Genomic DNA, 20,975 nt, shown 5'->3' with positions numbered 1-20,975 from the left:
TTTCTACCCAGTGTCAGCCCTTAGTGAATATAGTGACAAAATTCCTTCTATTTATGCCTCCGTTAATCATTATTCCAATGCTATACACTTTGTTTCTGGACTCTGGATACTGGATGCCACACTAAAGTATTTCCCACTTTATGTTGATACTACGACCCACATTTTATATGTGCTGTTTCTTTTAAATAGGCAATACCTTTACGAAGGTATACATACTCCAGCAGTGGATTTTTGCCCTATCAAGTGTCATAGAAACTTAGGAGGACAAATTTCCCTCCTTATATTAGTATCTCTAATTTATATTGTTCATTGGCCTTTATGCATTTCTGAATAGACATTTAAAGAAATGAATGTTACTCTTTCTTTTCTTAAAATATGTTTATTTCCCCCTAATTACAAGTTAAAACAATTTTTAAACTTTTTTTTAATTTTAAGGTCCAAATTCTATTCCTTTCTCTCTCATGTCACTACCCTCAGAAACAGTGAGCAATCTGATAGTTTATACATGAGGAATTATACTCTTATTTTTTCTTTAGACTATCAACTTCTGAATATTTGAATTATTATTTTTCTTATATGTGATAAGTTTTTGTCCTGACAACTTATTGTCCTTCCTATCTTTATGGATGAATTTACAGGCATACTCTTAATCTTTGTTTTGATTTTTCTCTGAGGATAATATTAGTAACTTTGAGTTCCACAAATGTATATTTTGACTCAGATCTAATGAAAACTTTTCTCACAACTAAAACAGTCAGCCAAACAACAGGAATGGACACTTTATTAGGTAAGATGTTCCCTGTAATTGAAAGAGTTCAAGTCAAAGATGAAATATTACTCTTTTAAAAGAATGTTTTACATCTAGAGATGATCGTTTCATAATTTAAGAAGTAGAAGATCTCCTAGGATCCCAATGTGATTTGAAAAATCTTGAGAAAAAAAGGAGGGAAAAATTGTCAATTCATATAAAATATTCTTTTTTCAGCATTTTTTTCAGGGTAATTTTTCAGCATTGATCCTTGCAAAACGTTCTGTTTCAACTTTTCTGCTCCTTCCCCTCACCTGCTCCTCCCAGATGGCAGGAAGACCAATATATGTTAAATGTGTTAAAGTATATGTTAAATACAATATACGTGTACATATCCATACAGTTATTTTGCCGCACAAGAAGAATCAGACTTTGAAATAACGTAAAATTAACCTGAGAAGGAAATCAAAAAGGCAAACAGACAAAAACAGAGGCATTGGAAATGCCATGCAGTGGTTCACACTCATTTCCCCGAGTTCTTTTGCTGGGTGGAGCTGGTTCTATTCATTGTTGAACAAATGGAACTGATTTGGTTCATCTCGGTGTTGAAGAAAGCCACGTTCATTGAGAATTGATCTTCACATAGTATTGTTGTTGAAGTAAATAATAATCTCCTGGTCCTGCTCATTTCACTCAGCATCGGTTCATGTAAGTCTCTCCAGTCTTTCTGAAATCCTCCTGAGGTCATTTCAGAACAATACATATTACAGAACAATAACATTTCATAACATTCATATACCAAAATTTATTCAGCCATTCTCCAATTGATGGGCATCCACTCAATTTCCAGTTTCTAGTCAGTAAAAAGAGGGCTGCCACAAACAGTTTTGCTCAAATACGTCCCTCTTTCCCTTCTTTAAGATCCCTGTATGCACAGTTTGAAAACTTGTTCAATATAGTTCCAAATTGCTCTCCAGAATGTCTGGATGTATTCACAATTCCACCCACAATGTATCAGTGTCCCAGTTTTCCCACATCCTCTCCAACTTCAGCATTATCTTTTCCTATCATTCTAGCCAATCTGAGAGGTGTGTAATCCTCAGAGTTGTCTTCATTTGCATTTCTCTGATTAATAATGACCTGGAGCATTTTTTCATATGGCTAGAAATAGTTTCAATTTCTTCATCTGAAAATTATGTGTTTATATCCTTTGACAACTTATCAATTGGAGAATGACTTGATTTCTTATAAATTAGAGTCAGTTCTCTATATATTTTGGAAATGAGGCCTTTATCCGAACCTTTGATTGTAAAAATGTTTTCCCACTTTATTATTTCCCTTTTCATCTTGTCTGCATTAGTTTTGTTTGTACAAAAGCTTTTCAATTTGATATAAACAAAATTTCTATTTTGTGATCAATAATGATCTCTAGTTCTTCTTTGGTCACAAATTCCTTCCTGAGGAAGTCTGAGAGGCAAACTATCTTATGTTCTTCTAATTTATTTATAATTTCATTCTTTATGCCTAGATCATGAAACCATTTCAATCTGATCTTGATGTGTGGTGTTAATTGTGGGTCAATGCCTAGTTTCTGCCATACTAATTTCCAATTTTCCCAGCAGTTTTTGTCAAACAGTGAATTCTTATCCCAAAAGCTGGGGTCTTTGGGTTTGTCAAACACTAGGTTATTAAAGTTATTTACTATTTTGTCCTTTGAACCTAACCTATTCCACTGATCAATTAGTCTATTTCTTAGCCAATACCAAATGGTTTTGGTGACCACTGCTTTATAATATAGTTATAGATATGATACAGGTAAGCCACCTTCATTTGATTTTTTTTCTTCATTAGTTCCCTTCAAAGTCTTGACCTTTTGTTCTTCCAGATGAATTTTGTTGTTATTTTTTCTAGGTCACTAAAATAGTTTCTTGGGAGTCTGATTGGTATATCACTAAATAAATGGATTAGTTTAGGTAGTATTGTCATCTTAATTATATTTGCTCAACCTATCCAAAAAAACTTAATATTTTTCCAACTGCTTAGGTCTGACTTTATTTGTGTGAAAAGTGTTTTGTAGTTTTGCTCATATAGTTCCTGACTTTCCCTTGGCAGATAGATTGCCAAATATTTTATACTATCAGTAACTACTTTAAATGGAATTTCTTTGTATCTCTAATTGTTGGATTTTGTTAGTGATATATAAGAATGCTGATGAATTCATTCATACATATACATATGCATATTTGCATATAATGGTAGCATATAATGGTAGCAAAGGAGGGAATAGAAGAAAAAAATAATTTTATATTAAAACTGTATTATAAGTTTAAAAGTGGCATCTAGAGGTAGTTATAATTTCATGTATAGACATCTTTTTGTTTGTCCTGTCTTGTGGCAAAGCTTGTTTTGTTTCACTAAAATACATTTTAAAAATTTTAAGATATGCTTAAACATTTAAAAAAAAAAAAGAAACAGTAAGGGCAGGGCAGGACAGTTCCATATCTGCAACCCATAACAGAAAAGAAGACAAGAAATTGATATGTAGAAGCATTTGAGTTGCTTATTTTTAAATTAGAATCATAAAATCACATATAAATGGAAAGAACTCCACAGGACAAAGAATATAAAACAATAGCCAAAAAAATAAATACATTATATGCTATGCCTGTCAAAAGGACATCTAACCTTTTTTTAAAGACCTCCATAAAAGGGAAGATTCTGTGTTCTTCCTTTTCTTTCTACAGAGATAAATATGCCTATTTTCAAATTTTATCCAGTGTTCTCAGTCTGCTTCTTGGCTCCTTGCAGAACAAAATCCTATTCCTCTCCCAGAAAACTTCCCTTTGTGAATTTTTTTTTGCATGTTTTCTCTTCATTAGATCAAGTAACTCTAGATCCTTCAGCTTATCCACATAAATCCTTCACAATCCTGGTTGCTCTTCTTTGTATCCACTCCAGAATGACAATTCTTTACAAATGGTGATGTCCAAAACTAAACACACAATTTCAGATGATGGTTTACTATGGTCAAGGACAAATAAAGGAAGACTTCTTTCTTATTGGAAGCTATGACTCCCAATACAGATTGCATTTTTATGTCATCCATATCACTGTTAACTCATAATGAGATTACTATCTACTAAAACCCTCAGATCATTTTAAAATGAATTAGAGTTTTGTATGCATGGAGAATCTATGGGCTGGTGCATTTTCCTCTTTTATATATGCTGCAGATAAACATAGCTGGTAGTTGATGTGTTCAGTCTTCAAGTATTTGGTGAGCCTGTGTTGTTAAGACTCCCCTGAGATAGCTGAGGGTTATATACATGAAAGGACACTGCTCTGAGACTTTCTCTATCATCCTTAAAAGTGTTATGGGAGTATCAAGCGATAATAGTTTTGCATTCAGACATACATGTTTTATAACCCCTCAAATCTGTGACATTCTATAGTCCATCCCAACTGACCTTATATTTTAAATTCCTGCCCTATAATCCATGTGGCATTGAAAAGGAAAAAAAGCTCATTGGAGCATGTGGTCCTGGGTAACAATATTGTGGATAAAAGATTTATTTGGGATTAAATGGCAATATTCAGTCTAGGAGATTGTTTTTAGAAATAATGAAGTCAATTTTTCTCCTAACATCTAAGGGTAGAGATATAATGACTAAAAAAATCAAAACAAGTCTGAGTAAAAGAGACAATTTCTAGTCAGATAATCACTATGAGAATTCTAGAAGAAGTCCACCTCAGAATTAAAATGAAAACTGAAGTCATTTAGTCCAACCTATACCTAAATAAGATTTCACCGAACATGACTCATGAAAAATATGATGTGGCTATGAAAACCACAAAAACTACATCATTAGGCAAACAGCATAATTTTATTAAAATTTTGCTATGAGACAGACACTGTGCTAAATTCTGGGGATACAAAAACAAGAATGAAGATGGGTGAAACAGGGAGTAGGAAGATAAGTACAAAGGCATGGTGACAGAGTCTGAAAAGTCAGAGACATAGACAGAAAGAGAACAAAGTGTTACAAACCTGAGCTATTTACCAAAATGGGGAATTTCCCCAAAGAAACTCACTTATGGGAAAAGGAGAGTGGAATGGGTATATTGTATTTGAGGGTGAAAAGATGCTGGATACTGTATCAAGACTATGAAATTCACAGTCAGCAATGTAGGAGTCCAGCTCCATTGAATGTGGAGAGTGTGGTAATGAAACACATAAGCCAGGAGGAAACTTTCAGAACAGCTCTGTTTATTGATCTGAGAGCCAGGATTTACATATTAATATTCCTTGCATTGTAAATTACATAATGATATGCAATAACACTAAACTTTTTCAGGCTATTTAGTGTACATTCCAAGGTTAAAGGTATACATCATTTCCAACATTCCAGCTTGACATTAACATTAAACAGTAACTGGCAATAATAATCTCCTTATCTGTCATAAATTGGAGCAGTAAAGCAGTTGGCAGTAAAAACTGCTTATCATAATAGTTGTAAATTGTATAGCTTGTGATGACTTGTCCAATTACATGCATTGTCTACTAAGGCATCTTAAATTTATCTCAAGCATGTCTCTCAGCACTGTCAGGGAGCCAGTGCTTTGAATTGTGCACCCTTACAGAGAACAGGCCTCAAGTAAAACCTGAACCAGATTTTTCCTGTATCTGGACTTATTCAATAGCGACCCTCTCTGTCTCCCCTTTGTTATTCATAAACTGAAGCCTATGAACTTCAGTTTTCATAAATGAAAATGATTGTAAAACATGTCCCAAAGCACAAAGAGGTAAGCCAATAAGTATAAGAATGATAAATGCAAGAACAAAATGCAAAAGCATAGAAGTCAGATTATTTACAGTATTTATAAGTGCTTCTTTGGTTACAGACTCCTTCTTCCTCCATAGATCTTAGAGGTAAATTATCCTATCTTTTTCTGATTTGTTTATAATATCATTATGTCTAGATCATGAACCCATTTTGTATCTATACAATTTGGTATATGATGTTAGGTATAGATCAATGCCTAGTTTCTACCATACTAGTTTACAATTTTCCCAGAAGTTTTTGTCAAATAGTAAATTCTTATCCCAAAAGGTGGGTTTTTTGGGTTTGTCAAAAACTAGATAGCTATAGTCATTGACTATTATGTTCTGTGAACCTAACCTATTCCACTGATCAACTACTCTATTTCTTAGCCAGTACTAAATGGTTTTGATGACTGTTGCTTTATACTGTTGCTTTATAATATAATTTTAGATCTGGTACAGATAGGCCACCTTCATTAATTTTTTTTTCATTAATTCCCTTGAAATTCTTGACCTTTTGTTCTTCCAAATGAATTTTGCTGTTTTTTCTATGTCAGTAAAATAGTTTCTTGGGATTTTGATTGGTATAGCACTAAATAAATAGATTAGTTTAGGTAGTATTGCCAGCTTTACTATATTTGCTTGACCTATCCAAGAGCACTTGATATTTTTCCAGTTGTTTAGATCTGATTTTATTTTTGTGGAAAGTGTTTTGTAGTTTTGCTCATACAGTTCCTGATTTTCCCTTGGCAGATAGATTCCCAAATATTTGATACTAATGACAGAAGCGGAGCCAATATAGTAGAGAGGACATACGCATTTTCCTGAGCTCTGCTTTACCCTCAAGCTATTTTAACAAAATTCAGCTGCTGAATTAGTGCTTAACTATAAGAATATTGGGAATACAATCCCAGGAATATTGGGAATACAAAATATTACCAAGAGAAGATAATCTCGAAATTTGCCAGAAAAGGTCTGTTTTGCTCACACATGGGGATGGAATAGGACTAGACCAGATTCAGGCAGATAGTGAGAGCATGGGAAACAGCTCATCCTGAGCAGACCAGACTGGGGCAGGGTGTGGTCTCTGCTAGCCAAAAATTTGTGGGGAAAACTTTACCACAGTGTCAGCTACTCTGCCCTGGAGCAAGCCAGTAAATCAGGAGAGAAGCTATGAAAACAAAGGGTAAAGACTATAATCCCCAAACACTAGAGTCTCTCAGGACCTGGCCACACCCACCTGTCACCTGGAGTGACTCAACCCGATCCAAGTGCAGCCACAGTTGCTATTCCCAGCATAGCCACAGTTGTGGTTCCCAGTGTAGATAGTGCCTTTCTGCTGTGACTGATTTCAGGAAAACTGCTAATCCCAACACAGCCAGTGAGTGCTGTCTGACTGCACCTTCACTGCCACTTCCTGTTGTCTGTAGAAGCAGCTTGGAAATACCCCACTGCCCCCCATAAGCAGACAGTAGCTTTTTTGTTTAATGAGCAAAAAGGCAAAGTGGGCGCTAACTATGGATAGCTTCTATACTAAAAGAGAGCAGACTTCAAACCCAGAGTAGAATAAAAAAAGTTTGTCTCTAGATCCAAAGATGAACACAATCTGGTCCCCACCACACAAGGCTTTCATAGCAGAAATTAAAATGGATCTTAAAAGACAGCTAGAAAAAAAATTGGGGAAAGGAAAGGAAAGTTTTGCAAGAGGGTCAGGATAAGGCATATAACTCATTAAAAGATAGAGTGGAAAAAGAAAACAACTCCTTGAGAAACAATTTCTGAACTGGAAAAGATAAACAACTTGCAGGAAAATAAAATTTGTGAATTAGAAAAGGTAAACAATTACAAGGAAAACAGAATTTGTGAATTGGAAAAAGAAAATAATTATTTTTTAAAATGGAAAAATGGAAAAAAATCTATAGAACAAAACAACTCATTTAAAAACTCAATTGGACAATTACAAAAAGAAATAAAAAAGTAAATGAAGAAAATGATTCATTAAAAATCAGAATTGAACAAATGGAAATGAATCAGAATTTATTGATCACCTACTGAAAAAGATCCCAAAATCAAAACTCCAAAAAATGTTGTGGCTAAATTCCAGAACTATCAGACCAAGGAAAAAATACTACAAGCAGCCAGAACAAAACAATTCAAATACTGAGGAGTCACAATAAGGATCACTCAGGATCTAGCAGCATGCACATTAAAGGATCAAAGACCCTGGAATCTGATATTCCAAAAGGCAAAAAAACTTGTTATACCCCCAAGTATACTGTATTTCTATTAGGGTATACATAAAGAGCACATATATAATTTGGTTTTACTGCTATAATATAAAAATGGGTCTAGAGGTAGGAAAAATTTTTACCAGAAAAAGGGAAAAGTGGAGGTAAAAAGAGGGAAATTATATCTCACAAAGAGGCAAAGGAAAACTACTATATCTTAGGGTAAGAAGGGAGGGGATGAATATAGTGTCAATCTTACTCTCATCAGAACTGGCTCAAAGAGAAAATATTAGACATATTTGGTTTACATAAAAATTTCTCCCACCTCATTGACAAGTGGGAGGAGAAAAGCAAAAAGGGAAGGGATAGGTTAAATAGAAGGGAATACAGCAATAGTAAGGAAAAGGTTTAAGAAAGGGGAGGGATTTTAAGGGGGAGGGAGGGATTCTAAAGAGGGAGGGTTGCATGAGGCAAGTGGTCCTCATAAGTTTAATACTGGGGAGGAGGGTAAGAAGGAAAGAAAAGATAAAAGCATAATTTGGGAATAATAAGATGGCAGAAAATACAGAATTAGTAATTTTACCCATAAATGTGAATGGTTAAACTCCTCCATAAAGTGGAAGCAGATAAAAGACTGAATTAAAAGCCAGAACTCTACAATATGTTTTTTTTACAGGAAATACATTTGAAGCAGGGTGATACATACAGAGTAAAGGTAAAAGTCTGGAGCAGAATCTACTATGCTTCAGATGAAGTCAAAAAAGCAGTATCTTAGATCAAGCAAAAGCAAAAATTGATCTAATTAAAAGAGATAAGAAAAGAGACACTATATCTAGCTAAATGGTAGCATAGATAATGAAGCAATATCAATACTAAACATGTATGTACCAAATGGTATAGCATCTAAATTCCTAAAGGAGAAGTTAAGAGAGCTGCAAAAAGAAATAAACAGCAAAACTATAATGGTGGGAGATCTCAACCTTGCACTCTAAGATCTAGATAAATCAAACCACAAAATAAATAAGAAAGAAGTTAAAGAGGTAAATAGAACACTAGAAAAGATAGGTATGAGAGATCTTTGGAGAAAACTAAATGAAAACAGAAAGAAGTACACTTTCTTCTCAGCGGTTCATGGAATCTATTAAAAAATTGACCTTATATTAGGACATAAAAACCTCAAATTCAAATGCAGGAAGGCAGAAATAGTAAATGTGTCCTTTTCATATCACGATGTAATAAAAATTACATTCAATAAAAAGCAAGGGGAAAATAGACCAAAAAGTTATTGGAAACTAAATAATCTCATTCTAAAGAATGAATGGATGAAACAGCAAATCATAGACACAATTAATAATTTCACCCAAGAGAATGACAATAATGAGATGTCCTACCAAAATATGAGGGATGTAGCCAAGGCAGTAATAAGGGGAAATTTTCTATTTCTAGAGTTTTCTTGCATAAAATAGAGAAAGAGAAAATCAATGAATTAAGCTTGCAACTAAAAAAGCTGGAAAAAGAGCAAATTTAAAAATCCTAATCAAACAATAAACTTGAAATTCTAAAAGTAAAAGGAGAATTTAATAAAAATGAAAGTAAAAAACCTATTGAATTAATAAATAAAACTAAGAGTTGGTTTTATGAAAAAAAAAAACAACAAAATAGATAAACCCTTGGTAAATTGGATTAGAAAAAGGAAAATCAAATTGTTAGTCTTAAAAATGAAAAGGGAGAAATTTCCAGTAATGAAGAGGAAATTATAGAAATAATTAGGAGTTACTTTGCCCAACTTTATGCCAACAAATTTGATAACCTAAATGAAATGGCTGAATACCTTCAAAAATATAGGTTGCCCAGATTAACAGAGGAAGAAGTACATTGGTTATATACTCCCATTTTAGACAAAGAAATAGAACAAGCTATTAATCAACTTCCTAAGAAAAAATCCCCAGGACCAGATGGATTTATATGTGAATTCTACCAAACATTTAAAGAACAATTACCTCTAAAATGACACAAACATGATACTGATACCTAAATCAGGTAGGATGAACACAGAGAAAGAAAATTATAGACCAATCTCCCTAATAAACATTGATGCAAAAATCTTAAATAAAATATTAGCAAAAAGGTTACAGAAAGTCATCTCCAGGATAATAAACCATGACCAACTAGGATTTATACAAGGCATGCAGGGCTAGTTCAATATTAGGGAAAATGTTAGCATAATTGACTACATCAATAACCAAATTAACAAAAACCATATGATCATCTCCATAGATGCAGAAAAAGCATTTGATAAAATCCAATATTCATTCCTATTAAAACACTGGAGAGTATAGGAATAAATGGATTTTTTATTAAAATAGTCAGTAGCATCTATTTAAAACCATCAGTAAGCATTTTATGTAATGGGGATAAACTGGAACTAATACCAATAAGATCAGGAGTGAAACAAGGTTGTATCACCATTATTATACAATATTGTATTAGAAAAGCTAGCTTCAGCAATAGGAGGCAAGAAAGAGATTAAAGGAATTAGAGTAAGTAATGAGGAAGCCAAATTAGCACTCTTTGCAGATAAAACGATGGTATACTTAGAGAATCCCAGAGATTCCACTAAAAAGCTATTAGAAATAATCCAAAACTTTAGCAAAAAGTTGCAGGATACAAAATGAATCCACATAAATCCTCAGCATTTTTATACATCACCAACAAATTTCAACAGCAAGAGCTACAAAGAGAAATTCCATTTAAAATAATTGTTAATAGTATAAAATATTTGGGAATCTATCTGCCAAGGGAAAGTCAGGAACTATATGAACAAAACTACAAAACACTTTACACACAAATAAAGTCAGATCTAAACAATTGGAAAAATATTAAGTGCTCCTGTATAGGTCTAGTGAATATAATAAAGACATCAATACTACCTAAATTAAACAATCTATTTATTGCTATGCCAATCAGACTCCAAAAAAACTATTTTAATGACCTAGAAAAAATAATAACAGAATTCATCTGGAAGAACAAAAGCAAAAATTTCAAGGACTAAAGAACAAAAAAATCAAATGAAGATGGCCTAGCTGTACCTGATCTAAAATTATATTACAAAGGAGCAGTTACCAAAACCACTTGGCACTGACTAAGAAATAGACTAATTGATCAGTGGAATAGGTTAGGTTAAAAGGACAAAACAGCCAATAACTTTAATAATCTAGTGTTTGACAAAAACAAAGACTCCAGATTTTGGGATAAGAACTCACTGTCTGACAAAAATTGCTGGGAAAATTGGAAATTAGTATGGTAGAAACTAGGAATTGACCCACACTTAATACCTTACACCAAGATAAGGTCAAAATGGGCTCATGACCTAGGCATAAAGAATGAGATTATAAATAAATTGGAAGAGCACAGGATAGTTTACCTCTCAGATCTGTGGAAGAGGAAGGAATTTATGACCAAAGAAGTATTAGAGATAATTATTGATCACAAAATAGAAAAACTTTGATTATATCAAATTGAAAATTTTTTATACAAACAAAATTAATGCAGACAAGATTAGAAGGGAAGCAATAAACTGGGAAAACATTTATATAGTCAAAGGTTCTGATAAAGGCCTCATTTCCAAAATATACAGAGAATTGACTCTAATTTGCAAGAAATCAAGCTATTCTCCAATTGATAAATGGTCAAACAATATGAACAGACAATTCTCAGACAAAGAAATTGAAACTCTTTCTGGCCATATGAAAAGATGCTCCAAGTTGTTATAATCAGAGAAATGCAAATTAAGGCAACTCTGAAATACCACTACATACCTGTCAGATTGGCTAGAATGACAGGAAAAGTTAATGTGGAATGCTAAAGGGGATGTGGAGAAACTGGGACACTGATCCATTGTTGATGGAATTGTGAATACATCCAGCCATTCTGGAGAGTGAGTAGCTGAGGAACTCAAATACACTCCAAGTACTGTGCCATAGAATAAGAAAACAACAGAGAGGTGAGATCCACAGGTTGAAAAGGCTTTATACTTGCCCTGAACAGATGGGATTTTCAAAATGGAAGAACAGATCTGGATATAAGAGAAAAGGATCCCTGTGATGGGGAGAATAGCCAACAGTCCAGCTAAAATATAAACCAAGATATAATTGATTAGGGTGTCAGAACAAGAGAGTTTCAGAACCTCAGTAAGATCACAAAAGAAGTGCTGAATAGCATGGTCCGTACAGAAGGAGAGCCTTGTTACCATCAGAGTGTGAAGAAGGGAGTCTAGAAGGCTTATTATCCAAGAAAGCAGCACCAATAGGCCACACAATCTAGGATTCATGATGGCTGAATAGTGCAGAGGATGACAGATAGCCACAAAACGGTCATAGGCCATTGCAGTAAGGAGAAAATTGTCCAAAACCCCCAAAACAGTAAAGAAATACATCTGAGTAAGACAGTCAGCAAAGCTGATAGCCTTGTTTTCTGTCAAGATGCTTACCAACATATTGGGGACTGTGGTCGACACCACACAGAGATCAACAAAGGATAAATTGGAAAGGAAGAAGTACATGGGAGTGTGGAGGTGAAAGTCAGAGACAATGGCCAAAATTATGAGCAGGTTTCCAATCACTGTGACCAAGTACATGCCCAAGAACAGCCCAAAAATGGGCCCCTGCTCTTCTGGTTTTTCAGAAAATCGCAGAAGGATAAATTCAGTGAATTTTGATTCGTTTTCTGGTACTATGAGGCTGACATTGATGCTGGGAAAGAAAAGAAAAAAAAGAATAACATGAACATACAATTGTCCTTGTATATAGAATGGAAAGAACATCACATTTTGACTTAGAATTTCTCAGTTTTTTTTCCTTTTAGTGAAACTTATAATCTTTGTGATCTTGGACAATTTACCATTTATACATACAACTGCAATGCAAGACGAAGTATGTGAACCAAAAGATATCTACAATTCTCTCTGGTTCTTTGAGCCTTTGAAATATGAATGATATCATTTAGAAATGAACATTTTATGAGATTTGAAATTTGCATGAAGCATCAATGACCATTGAGAACTGGGATAAAGAAACAGATAGTATTCCCCAGTGATAAATGGTCAAAGGATATAAATAGGCAATTTGTCAATGAAAAATCAAAACAATTTATACTAATATGAAAAAATGCCCTAAAATGTTATTAAAACAAATGTGAGATATTATTTCATACCTACCTCACTGGCTAAAATAATCAAACAAGACATTGATAAATATAAGAATAAATATATAAAGTATAAATTACTGTTCCAGTTTTTCCACATATGTTCTTAGATAAACATAAGAACATATGTGGAAAAACTGGAACAGTAATTTACTGTTGGTGGAACTATGACTGGCCCTAACATTTTGGAAATTATATGCAAAGTGTTATTAAACTCCTAATGTCATTTGATGCAGCAAAGCACTACTAGTTCTGTTTCCAAAGTTAAATTGGGGAAAAGGAAAAACCTATATGTCCTGAAATATTTATAGCTTTGTTTTATGCCATTTTTTATTGATGTCATTCTTTTTAGTAGGAAAGAATTGGAAATTATATGAATGACCCTCAATTAGGGAATAGAATATATGATGACAAAATAATACTAATTTGCTATAAGAAATAATGACCTCAAGAACCTTTTAAAAAAACATGGATAGACTTGCAGAGAATAATAGTGAAATGGGAAAAAACAAGAAAATCTTGGGTAAAGTAAAAAGAATATTGTTTTAAGAATTTTGTGGGGCTGCTAAATGGCATGGTGGAGAGACCACCGGCCCTAAAGTCAGGAGGACATTATTTCAAATCCAATCTCAGACCTGAAATCCTAGCTGTGTAACCCTGGGCAAGTCACTTAACCCCATTGTCTCAGCGAGAGAGAGAGAGAGAGAGAGAGAGAGAGAGAGAGAGAGAGAGAGAGAGAGTCCAAAGAAAGACCTGATTAATAGAAGAAGGTATACAATGATTTTACACACATTTTTAAGTGTGTGTCAATAAACAAATACACACATATACATATTTGCATTTAATGGTAGTTATCTCTGGGACCAGGAATGGAAGAGAAAAAAATAATGTTATATGATAACTGTATTCTGAATTTTACAAGAATAGCAAGATTTACTTATTAATTTACAATTTCATATATAGTCATCTGTTTTTTCCTCCTATGCTGTGGAAAACCTTGTTTTATTTCATTACTATGGAATAAAATAAATTAAAAAAGGTTTAAACAGAAAAAAATTAAAGAAAGAAAGAGATACTAAGGACAGAACAGGTTTATCCCTACAACTAAGAGTATATAGAGAGAACAAGGTATATGGAATGATTTCAGCCACCCATTTTATAAACTTGAATCATAAAATCACATAATAATAAAAAGGGCCTTACAGGACATAAAGTATCCACAAAAAAATATCCATTCTACACTAAGTCTTTCAAGTGGACATCTCACCTTTCCTTAAAGACCTCCCTGGAAGAGAAAACTCTATTTCCTAAGGCAACTTATTCCACTGTGTTTACTCTCACCTACCTTTCCATTGAGCCAAAATATGCCTAGCTTCAAGTTTTACACAATGCTCTCAGTCTATCTGTGGAGTCCTTACAAAATAAATCCCATTTCTCTCCTATCTAATATCCATTTAAATATGTGAATAGAGCCATTCCATGTTACATATTTTCTCTCTCTTAGACCAAGTAACTCTGATTGCTTCAGCTGTTCAACAAAAGCCCTTTGAAATCCTGGTTGCTCTTCCTTGAATTCTCTCCACAACATTAAGGCTTTAGAAATAGTGGTTTCCAGAACTAAACAGAAAATTTCAAATGATGTCTTACTATGGTCAAGGACAAATAGATGATGACCTCTTTATTATAGAATGTTATGACTCCTTTAATATAGATTAAGTTTTGTCTTCCATGTCACTGCTAACTCATAATAAGTTTGTTATCTATTAGAACTCTCACATCATTCTAAAATGAATTAGAATCTTGTATGCAGGAAGAATCTATGGGCTGATGTATTTTTCTCTTTTTTATATGCTGCAGCTATACAGAGGTGGAAGTAGACGCAATCTTTCAGTATTTGGCATGCCTATGTTGCTAAAGCTCTCCTGAGACAGTTGAGGATTATGTATGAAAAAGCTAGAAACTCTGCTCCATCAGCTTTAAAAGTATTATGGGAGTATCAAACAATAACAGCTTTCAGATGGGACCTATATATGCTACAGTCCATCCCAGCTGAGTGTATGTTTCAAGTTCCTTTCCTATAATTGTCTGTGGCATTGAAAAGGGGAAAAAAATCTCACTGGAATATATGGCTTTGTGCATAGAAGATGTATTCAGGATTAAAGGAGAGTATTCATTTTGGGAAGGCATTTCTCAAATTAGGGAGTCACTTCCCTAATGAATTATGATTGAGAATAAAGTTAATAGAATAAAAACAGATATCTACTATATTCTTTATAATATCTAGAAAAGTCAAGAACAGTCTGAGTAAAAGGGAGAAAAACTAGACATGATATACTATTACAACTCTGAGAATACTGAAAGACTTAATGAACCTCAGAACTGAAATAGACCCCAAATGATATCTAGTCTAACCTGTATCTAAATGAGATTTAGTCCAATGTGACCTATGAAAAATGTGATGTGGCCATGAAAAATGCATACTGGGCTCTTTCTACATCGCATGCATCATAAATTAATTTAAAATTTACTATGTGAAAGACAAAATGCTAAGAACTAAGGATACAAAAGCAAGCAATAAGGATATGGTAGGGAAAGGGGAAGTATTAATCTAAGGGCATGGTGACAGAGCCTGGAGAATCAGAATTATAGACAGGAGTATAACAAAGATGGGTAAACCTGACTGCTTTCCCAAAAAGGAGAATTCCCTGAAAGAAATTATCAATAAGAAAAGAAGGGAGACATGAAGGTATAATATTTAAGAGTGAGAGGGTTCTGAACACTGTGTCAAGACTATGAAATCCAGAGTCAGAGATATTGCAGGGAGAGTAATGGGAAGTAATTTTATAGATGAGAAGTCACAATCTAGCAAGCTCTTATGAGTAAAACATACTACCTCCTGATAGATCCCATTCCACATTTATAAAGTTTTATTTATTAAATTTGCTTGCTGGTTAGTTTTTTGAGATCAAGTCAAAATTTTTCCTTTTGCCATGTCCTCTCTAGGCTGAGGGAAAAAAGTCTATTTGCTCTTGCTAATCTTTCAAAAACTTAAAGATAGATACCACTCCACAAGTAGGAACACAGCACATATCTATTATAAGCAAATACATTGAAATCCCACAGAAAGAATATTTATAGAGATGGAAAAAATGAGTTTCTTCCTTATTTTATTGGTCTTAGTGATAATAGTAACAAGAATAAATCTTCCTGAAGTTGATTGATACTAAGAGAAAAGAATCACCTAGAAAGATTATCCAAGCCAAAAGTCTATGCTAATTCATACTTAGCTTAATCTCTCCTAAAATGCCTTAAGTATTTTTCGAATGCATAGGATATACTCTGGAATTATTCTCTCAACTTATATTCAGAACAGCAAATTCTGTCCCTAGAGGAGAATTTTTCCCCTCAAGGTTCTAGGGAGTAATGCTGAAGAGTTTGAGGATGGATCTTTAATACTTATAAGCTTCCAATAATGTGATTGAGCTATTAATTTTGAGTTGATATCAATTAGACAGACTTCACTGTTGCTAGGGGAAATGATTTCTAAAGCTGAATAATACAAACAGTTTGTATAAAATAGCATAACCATACAAAAAATAGCAATGATATCATCTCCCACAAGGTCAAAGATCATCCAAGAGAAAATGGGATGAAACCTGGTACCAGTCACTTTCTGAATAAGAATAGTTCCTCATGGTATAATTTAAGAAATGATGGTTACTTTTCATAAGCTAATTTTTGTGGCTGTAAACTCAGCAAAATCTGAGTATGCAGAGCAATGGGGATAAGAATTGAAAGCAGAAAGGAAGGAGAGTGAAAAAGATGAATTAATGGAGTCAGAAGAAATAAATCGGAATTTCAGATCACCTAGTCTAACCCTTATCAGAAGCAGAAATAGAGAAGAAAAAAAGTCTAAGTGGAAGAGATAGCTAACAGATGACAAAATCAATAAAATTACATTGAGATATTAGAGAGAAGACAATAGGAAATTATGTGTGTCAGAGACAATTGCTCCTGCTGAATTTGAGAAAATCTAAGGAATGTACATATACAGTGCAGTGGATCTTTCATACATCATATAATAATGTCTCTAAATGGGACAACCAGATATATTTGTGCAAGAATGAACTATATTCTAAATACTAGAGTCTTTCTGACATTCTTGCTAGAAATTCTAACCCAATTTTGAAAACCCTCTGTTTTTACAACCTTTGGAGCATAAGAATAGGATGTAGTTAACCCATCAGTGCTACTATAGTAGGATGTTGGTCCACCACCTTCCCCCTGCCCTCATCCATTCTCCCTGACACTGTTACTTGTGCCCTGAATGCCCCTCATAGATTCTATAGAGCCCTTTGAGAGCTCTATAGAATCACAGGAGTCTTCAATGATATATATGAATCTAGCCATATAACTTTTTTATGGGATTAGGGACATAACCCCTCTGTCTTCCCACTGGTACATCTGAAACTTACCTCTGGTTAAAGATTGTCCCTGATATTTGGGTTATACTTGGATGAGATGGAATGGACCACAGCAGTTTCATATCTCTGCTCTTCTGGCAAAAACAAAAATTTATCATTTTGAAATTATTTAAGTCCATTAAAAAATTCCACAAATATGATCTCATAAGACTCTCTCTCTGCGTCTCTCTGTCTTTCTCTCTCTTTCACACACACACACACACACACACACACACACACACACACACCATGAAAGCAATAAGAAATATTTGGTTCCTACTTTATGGTTCAGGGACCAAGAATGTATATTATTAGATCAAGATCTTTTTGGCAAAAATGGAATCTAAACATGACTCAGAGTTTGGGTTTATTCTATTTTCTTTTGCCTTTCTTCCAAACTGGACTATACTCTGGGCTTTCCAAAAAACTCTGAAGCAGGTCAGGTTTTCTTGTTCTCTTGACTTGTTGAGGCAGTAAATTCATCTTGTTTTGGGAGAATCTCTGTGTTTCTGAGCAAGGCTACTTCTCTGTTCTCTTACTTCCCACTTCTTTTACTCTCGCCCTTCCCAAAATTTCTTACCTCCAATAACTTAATCAAAATAAACTAAGGGACAGCTTTGACTGACTATCTGTGGGAAAGAAGGACAAAAAAGGCAGATATCTTGAATTCAAGAAAAAGTAAAGAGTTTCAAGCAGTTAGGCTGCTATCTCTGGGAGTTACGCACAGACTCCCTCCCTGCTTAAGTGAACTTGTATCTGATCCCATGCAGCAAGAGGAAGAATATTTGAAATTTCTAGTGCCTATGCATCTCAATCCCCCAAAGTCTTCATTAGAAAAAAATCATATAATTGTATTTCCTCTCCTTGAACAATTGAACTCTCTATGGGGCATGAAAGGATTACAGAAAGTGTCCTAACATTGAGAGCTGACCAGCATCATAAATGAAGTTAACAAACCCTGGAGATCTTGAGCAGGAAAGTAACACAGAAGCTCTTCAGTCTAATCAGAATCATATTATATGTTCCCGATGAAGAATCCACTGTTTTCTAAGGCAATTATTTCTGTTACTGTAATGTAACTTAATTGCAAAAAAGTTTTTGCTTCTGTTGAGGTTGAATCAACCTGCTTATAGTTTACTCCCATTGTTTTCCATAGGATCTTCTGAAATCCAGTGGAACAAGTCCAATCACTTTCATAAGAGATCATTTCAAACCCATGCAGTCACCTTTCATGTCCAAATAAACTCTTCTCTTCTCTAGGAAAACCATGTCGTTTCTTTACTTGGCCTTCCTTCATATTTTCTTTATGATTTGCCTTTCCAAACCAAATCTAAAACAAGACATTTATTGCTATTTAATTTCATTTAGTTAAGTTTGGCTCAAGATTACAAAAGATTTTTTGATTATACATGTGTAGTCATAGAAAATATATTTTCATTTTAATCATGATATAAAAGAAAATAACCCCCCCCAGAAACCCTAGGAAAGATAAATTTTTAAAGAATGGTTCGATCTTGGTTCACACTTCATCAGTGTTATCAAAGATAATATTTGTCATCAAAAGTCCTTCACAGTTGTTAAAAGTTCTTTAAAAAACACCTATATGTTTAAAGAAAAGCTAAATAATGAATATTTACTAAACTAATCTAAGTTGTTCAATGTCTATTTAATTCAATGCATATCCATTCATAAAATATCAATAATTTTTTTAGTTATTCCGAAGTATCACTGTGGTAGGTAGATTTTGATTAGAAAGATTTGGGTTTCAACACAGTTTGTGGTACTTATTCTGCTGGAGCCTCACTTTCTAAATGAATAGAATAATGATAATAAACCCTATATTACATATTTTAGAGATGAACTAAAATATTACACATGAAGGGAATTAAAAGCCTAAATCCCTATATGCATAATTTATTGTTATTGTTTCTTTTTGTTATTATTCCTATAATTATATGATGTCATTCAAAGAGCCCGCAAATTACCAAAATTGGTTGGTTGTTGTATCTCATTCTTGAAGAAAAGCAAAATGCCATCATTATGTTTGAGTCACGTTTCAGTCTATCTAACTGTGACTAATAAGAAAAATATGCTTTGTCACAGTTTGGGCACAAATAGTTCACATAAACTTTGGGATAGATTCTCAAACTGCACATGTTACATTGCTTCTGGGCTATTTTTACTGTGCTTTGCTCATAAAGGACAGCATCTTCTATATTGATAGCATATCTGGCTGAACAATATTTTACCATTGTCTCCCATGTAATACAATGAAGTCTAAAATTCTTGAGAGACCTTGAGAGTGTCCTTGGATTGATCTTTCTAATAACCACATAAGTGCTTGCCCTGCATGAGTTCCCCATAAAATAGTCTTTTTGGTAAACATATGTTTAGTATTCAAACAATGTTGCAAGACAAATAGAGGTGTGCTCTCTGTAGTAGAGTTTAAATGCTGGGTAGTTTAATTCGAGAAAGGACCTCAGTGTTTGGTGCCTCATCTTTTCAGGTGATCTTTCAAATCATCCTAATTAAATTCAAATGGATGTAATTCCGTTACCTGGCATGGTGCTGGTAAACTGTACAGGTTTCACTGTACAAATGAGATCAGCACAAAAGATTTATAGTCTTTCAGTTTGGTAATACCTTTCTTCTCCCACTCTTTAGAGACTTTCAAATATTGAGCTAGATCTGGCAATGCTTGCATGAACATCATTATCAAGGTACACATACCTGGAAATTATACTACAAAAATAAGCAAACTTACTCATTTCCTTTTTTTAAAGCTTTTAAAGCTTCTCCTTCTGTGTAAACAATAGTTCCAAAAATGGATAGTGTTGTACAGGATATGGAGTACATTTTTTTTCTTTGTGTTAATTTTTTTAAAATACTTTCTTTTTTTTAATTTAATAACTTTTTATTGCAGAATCCATGCCAGGGTAATTTTTTACATTATCCCTTGCACTCACTTCTGTTCTGATTTTTCCCTTCCCTCCCTCAACCCCACTCCCCCAGATGGCAAGCAGTCCTATACATGTTAAATAGGTTACAGTATATCCTAGATACAATATATGTGTGCAGAACCGAGCAGTTCTCTTGAGGCACAGGGAGAATTGGATTCAGAAGGTATAAATAATCCGGGAAGAAAAACAAAAATGCTATGTTAATTGTTAAGCCAAAATTAGCACAAGCAGAAGAGATCTATATTTTGCTGGATCTCAGATTTGGAGGCTGCATTAAATGCTCAATCTTCTACAAACAAAAAGTTATGCACTAGCCCTCCTTAGTTTAATCTCTAGCCTTTTAAAGTTAAAGAATTTGTCATTAGTGGGATGTCTAACCTTGATGCCAAGTTTGTCTGCATTAAAAGCATTTGACAATATAGCTGAAAATATGATGCTAAAAAGCATAGAAACAAGAATACAATCTTGTTTCACTCATTGTCCATTTTCTAGAATCCCAGGAGAGCATGCCATCATGAAATTGAGAAAAATACTGATGAAGTATTCTGGACA

General features: G+C 33.8%; 1 protein-coding gene across 1 annotated transcript; it reads right to left on the bottom strand.

Annotated features, from left to right (window-relative positions):
• Positions 1 to 3,428: 3,428 nt before the first annotated feature.
• Positions 3,429 to 14,353, bottom strand: LOC127548243 (olfactory receptor 7A10-like). Its single transcript, XM_051975550.1, has 3 exons — positions 14,346 to 14,353; positions 11,725 to 12,549; positions 3,429 to 3,477 (listed from the first exon to the last, which is right to left on the bottom strand). The coding sequence occupies exons 1-3, from the start codon at positions 14,351 to 14,353 to the stop codon at positions 3,429 to 3,431; spliced, it is 882 nt and encodes a 293-aa protein (XP_051831510.1).
• Between the last annotated feature and the right edge of the window lie 6,622 nt (positions 14,354 to 20,975).

Source organism: Antechinus flavipes, chromosome 1 (genome assembly GCF_016432865.1).
Source record: "Antechinus flavipes isolate AdamAnt ecotype Samford, QLD, Australia chromosome 1, AdamAnt_v2, whole genome shotgun sequence".
NCBI lineage: Eukaryota > Metazoa > Chordata > Mammalia > Dasyuromorphia > Dasyuridae > Antechinus > Antechinus flavipes.
Note: the sequence above shows the minus strand (reverse complement) of the source record. Positions and strands in the feature narration are given on the sequence as shown.